This window comes from Sinocyclocheilus anshuiensis, unplaced genomic scaffold (assembly GCF_001515605.1).
Source record: "Sinocyclocheilus anshuiensis isolate Anshui unplaced genomic scaffold, SAMN03320099.WGS_v1.1 scaffold110, whole genome shotgun sequence".
NCBI lineage: Eukaryota > Metazoa > Chordata > Actinopteri > Cypriniformes > Cyprinidae > Sinocyclocheilus > Sinocyclocheilus anshuiensis.
In genome coordinates this window covers 1,170,678-1,176,209 of record NW_015544155.1, presented here as the reverse complement: position 1 = coordinate 1,176,209, position 5,532 = coordinate 1,170,678, and the positions used below count along the sequence as shown (strand labels likewise).

At 35.4% G+C, this 5,532-nt stretch overlaps 1 protein-coding gene across 9 annotated transcripts in view; it reads left to right on the top strand.

Annotated features, from left to right (window-relative positions):
• The window catches only part of relch (RAB11 binding and LisH domain, coiled-coil and HEAT repeat containing), a 55,305-nt gene that overhangs the window by 12,717 nt on the left and 37,056 nt on the right, over nt 1-5,532 (top strand). For 7 of the 9 annotated variants that reach the window (XM_016495308.1, XM_016495305.1, XM_016495306.1 and 4 more), the window contains exons 3-7: nt 2,553-2,624; nt 2,820-2,875; nt 3,005-3,118; nt 3,205-3,396; nt 4,281-4,372. In XM_016495308.1, coding sequence (XP_016350794.1) covers nt 2,553-2,624; nt 2,820-2,875; nt 3,005-3,118; nt 3,205-3,396; nt 4,281-4,372 — 526 coding nt within the window. The remainder of the gene's footprint in view (nt 1-2,552; nt 2,625-2,819; nt 2,876-3,004; nt 3,119-3,204; nt 3,397-4,280; nt 4,373-5,532) is intronic. The other 2 variants (XM_016495309.1, XM_016495313.1) reach the window with 1 other exon arrangement.

Below are 5,532 nucleotides of genomic sequence, written 5' to 3'. Positions count from 1 at the left end.
GTAAGTAAACGTGTGTGTGTGCGTGTGTGTGTGTAAAATAGTATATCAGTCTGGCGAGTAAACAAATAAATTTACTAGCCAATGGCGATTCAATTGTCAAGGTGTCCGTAGAGGGTTGTATTTATCTTTTTACATTTTATTTCTTGTATTTTTATTTATTATTTTTGTTTTATATTTTATTCTTTTTATTTTTATGTGTTTAATTTATTTTAATTTATTCATTATATTTCAGAAAATTCAATTGTTATATATTAAGTAGTTAAAGTTAGTTAAATATTAAACATTCAATTGTTTGTAAATATATGACTTTGTCACATCAAACTTGGTGTGAACAGGCCTATAGTTTATATTAATGTATAAACAATAAAAAAAATACATGTGAATATAAATTATAACTATATCTAATTTAGGTAATGGGCAGTTTTATGTGCTTGAGTGTGATTTTGTTGAAAAAGCTAATAATGGGTAAGTAGAAAGCCTAAGGAACCGTGCAGCAGAATAAGATTGCTCTGTACAAAATGTCACTTTTGCACCCCCAATTGGGAATTTCCTCCCAAATCTTGACCCCTTCAGCGATGAGCACAGCCCTGGCTGTCTGACCTGGGGTTTATTGGCTGTCTGATGGGTCTCTATTCTAGTATTTCTCTTTCCTATTCTGGACCACAAACCATCCAGGCAAGCACACTTTGCCACTTCTTTTTTTTTTTTGCTTGTTCTTACATTTTTCCATTTGTTAAACTTGCATCCTGTGCTGTGTTGATCAGCAGCACAAGTGCCTTTGTCCCATTTGAGCTCTGCTTTATCTTAGCTTTTTCTTTTTTTAATTTTTCTGATTTCGTTGTTTCTTCCTCTTCCATTTGAATTAATCTTTCTTTTTCCCCCCCCTCCCTTCTTTGTCTGGCACTGTTCAGGTAGATGGTGTTCCAGAAAACATATTAGGAAGCAGAGCTTGTGGGAGTCCCACCTGCTGATCATCAGTGCACAGTCATGCAAAGTGTCCTGTGCTCTTCATGCTTCTGTTTCCCGGTGTCTCTGGGTGTGTCTCAATCCGTTCCCTAGTTCATACACTGCCCAAAGATGTCTAGGGCTGTCCCATGATCACAGTCCTTCCAGTACACTAAAATGTTTGCTCCCTCAAAATTCCCAGAATGCTTCATAAAAATCAGTAAGAATCGGCTGATTCCAGATGGAATATTGGTCATTACATGTTATGCAGCAGTGTTGGTTGTTTTTTTTTAATGCGAGATCTTGTAATCTCGTCACAGGTAATTTAGTCATCAGTGTCCCAATTGTTAGTCCTTGCTAATCCCAAATTTCCTCTGATTACTGTTTTAGGAAACTAGGGAGCAGAATGAGACACAGCCTGTGTTAGAACTCGCTTAGCAGGTCCACGGTTGCAGGATTGCTGCGGGGTTTTGCATATACTAGTAAATCCCTTACCAGTTGAACAACTGTTTTACAACAAAGATCAAATGCAAACAACAGGTGGATTTAGATTTTTGTGTGTTTAGGATTTGCTTCTGTATATATGTGGCATTGTCAACCTGTTAGAATAACAGTCGTACTGAATCCTGTGAGGTGCTCGGGTTTTTGACTTCTTGTAGAGCAGTTAGTGTTATTTAAACTGAAGTGTGTAATTTTTTTTTTGTCTGTGTTAAATTATTTTCTCATGTTCCAGCTTAGTATGCCGAGACCGTTGTAAATAAGCCATTCAATGATCGATTCCCCTGAAAAGTCTCTATGGTGCTGTCGAAACATTTCTCTGCATCCCGGACAATCTGACAGGACATTATCGGTCTAGCCAATGATGTGCGTTTGGGCTGAGACTACCGGTTTCATAATTAGGCCTGTCCCAAATGGCATGCCGGTTTACACTTTGTTGTAATACTGGGTAAGTGTCCGATGTGAAGTCCATGCCAATGTAGTCTTGAAGTTGGCGCACTATTCTGCAACCTAAAATGACAAATAGGACTCTCTGTGGTCTTGTGAACTTTATGGACACATGCGGCTAGATGGCAAATTAATCTTAAAGTGCACTATTTAGGACAGAACCATATATTTTGCAACTGTTTGATGATGCTAGTGGCACAGAAATTACACACTTCAGCTTTAAAAGTCAAACGGAATTAGAAGATCTAAAGGAATTTCAAAAAAACTGAAGGATTTAAAAAAAAAATGTTTTTTACCTTTCATCCAAAACAAACAAACAGATTTGCTTTGCTCTAAATCCCTGGTCAGACAGCAGCTAGAGAATTATGTGAAAAAATAAAACCCGAAGGAAAATAAATGTGTAAATATTTTGATGATCTGGCAGCTCCTCCAGCAACCTCTGCTGCATGTGTTCATTAGATCCATAGCGTGCGTGTCCCTGTTTTGGTTCTGCCTCAGCTTCTTACAAAAGTTGTCCTTTTTTTTTTCTTTTCTTTCTTTTTTTGATTTTGTTTTTTCATGGCCATCCTTTTGTTCTTTTTTTCCCCCTTTTGTTTTGTTTTTTTGTTCCCTTCTCTTGGTTGGATGCCTGTTTGTGTGTGACCCACTTCCCCCTGGTCCAGTTCTGGAGTTTGAACTGCGGAAAGCCAAGGAGACCATTCAGGCTCTTCGTGCCAACTTGACTCAGGCTGCAGGTGGCGTACTTTCAACTTTTACATACTTCAGTCCTTTCTGCTATAGGAGCTGCTCTCATTCCTAAATGCAGTTTTTAATGTCCACTGAAATAAATGAACTTTTCCACGACATTCTAATTTATTGAGATGCACCTGTAAATCAAATTCCAGCTCACTCGTTTTTCTTTCTCTCTTTCTTTCTTTCTCTCTCTGTAGAATGTGAGATTCCCTCTCAAGAAAGAAAGAACTACAAATCCAGTCCTGAAATTCAGGTTACCCTATTTTTCATTTTTTTTATGATGGTATTATAAGCTTAAATATATTAGGTTTCTCTAATAAGCTTGTTATGAACAATTAGTTTGAATCGAAACTACATACATTTTTTCCGATTGTTTTTCCAGGAACCTATCCGCACTCTTGAAAAGAGAGCCTTGAATTTTTTAGTTAATGAGTATTTATTGAAAAATGAATATAAGTTAACGTCCATCACATTCTCAGATGAAAATGATGATCAGGTAATATTTTATACATTAATTTTTATAGAATTATTTGCTTTAGTATTTTATTTCTTCCTGTTATTCATGATATTTTATTTCTGCAGGATTTTGAGTTGTGGGATGATGTGGGTCTAAACATTCCCAAACCTCCAGACCTGCTGCAGCTCTACAGGAACTGTGGGAACAGCCTGCCATTGCATCGGGATACCGTGGATGTGGCGGTCAATGTGGATCCGAATGACTTGCCAGGAGACTGTTTTACCCAGGAACCTGTGCAGCAAACTGAGGCTGTACAGGTATTTACATATAGGAAGAACTGTTGGTATTGTAGTATAATAGTTTTCTGATTAAGATCCATATTCTGGTTAAGCCTTTATTCTGAAATAAAATACATTTCTGATTAATGGCATATGGTAGCTATTTTAGTCACTTTCCTAGAAACTAGAATATTGGCCTAATCAGCTTAAGGCCAATTAAATGAATGCATGTACACAACATTTGCATAATCAGAATATTGCCAAATCCTAGTAAACCCCATGTAAAATATCTCTTCAAAAGGGATTTTTGATTTAAAATGCTGCTCAAGGGTCTAGTGTTGTCACGATACCAAAATTTCAGTATTCGGTACCAATACCAGTGAAAATCCACGGTTCTCGGTAGCAATTTCGGTACCAAAGCAAAACACAAAAACATGCTAATTGAACAACATTTTTATTAATAACATTAAACAAAAATTAAATGTACAAAACCAATGCCATTCTTTATACTTATTTAAAATTGTTTCAAGTTTTTCCACAAGTAATACAAGTAAGAAAAAAGTAAACAAGTTTCACCCAGAAGTATTAAAAATGTAATTGAAACTTACCTGCTTGAACTTGATCGGGGTGTTTTGTTAGTTTGATGCGTTTCCTCTTGAGGTCGCCACTGCTTTTTATGAAGAGGTTGCCAGGTTTTCACAACATAACCCGCCCAATCACGTTTCGAGGGATCCCCCGTTAAAAATCGCGTTCCGAAGATAAACCTGGTACCGTAACGTTTTCATTTTTTTAGTACCGACTTGGTACCGAAATACCGGGTCTTTTGACAACACTACAAGGGTCTAAAACGTGATTTTGGGTGGTCTTGGGTTTCTCTGGTCTAAAATATTCCACCTTTTAAGTAATTTCGATGTTATCCGCAGCAGCAGGAAGTGGTTCAGGAGCTGGAATATCAGATCAGCCTGCTGAACAGTGAGAAACAGAGTCTGGCTGAACAGATTAAAAAACTCCAAAGGTAAGAGTCATCGCCTGCTGCCTGTGGGCCCAATTCAATCAGAACCATTAGAAACCTGCCGCATGAACCCGAATAATCGGAGCTCAGCAGCCACCTGTTATTGCTGTCGTAATTAATATCTGCAGGGTCTGATCTCGTCAGCTGATGTTTATAAAATCCACATTTCTCTGTGAAAAAATATTTAGCTGTAGTTTATTAGTCACGATTCCCTATGATTTTGATGCTGATCAGTTAATCTGCTAAACTAATGTCACTAAACCATATTTTGTTTTAATTAAATGGAAGTAACATGCACTGGATATAATACCATATAATAATAATAACACCATATTTAGTTATTTAAAACTAATATTGATTTTTAATTGTCAAAGCATATACATATGTTATAAAAATTGTTATTATTATTAATAATTGAATGTGTCAACCACACAAACTACACTACTGTTCAAAAGTTTGGGGTTGGTCAGATTTTTTAAGTTTTACAATTTTGAAAGAATTCATCACCAATGCTCTGTTTATTTGATCAAAAATACAGTAGAAACAATAATATTTAAATATTACAATATAAAATTACTGTTATGTATTTTAATATATATACACTGCCGTTCAAAAGTTTGGGGTTTGGGATCAGTAAGACTTGTAATGTTTTTTAAAGAAGTCTCTTATGCTCATCAAGGCTGCATTTATTTGATCAAAAATACAAAAAAAAAACAGTAATCTTGCAAAATGTTATTACAATATAAAATAATGGTTTCTATTTTAATATCCTTTAAAATATAATTTATTTTTGTGATGCAAAGCTGAATTTCCATTAGTCATTACTCCAGTCTAAAGTGTCACATGATCCTTAAGAAATCATTCTAATATGCTATTTATTATTAGAATTATCAATGTTGGCAACAGTTGTGCTGCCAAATATTTTTTCGAAACTGCGATACTTGTGTGTGTGTGTGTGTGTGTGTGTGTGTGTGTGTGTGTGTGTGTGTGTGTGTGTGTGTGTGTGTGTTACAATTCTTGAATCAATAGAAAGTTCAATATATCAGTATTTATTTGAAATAGAATTTTATTGTAGCATTATAAATATTATAAACTGTCACTTTTGATAAATTAATTGGAACCTTGCTAAAAAAAAAAAAAAAAAAAAAACAAATATAAAAAAA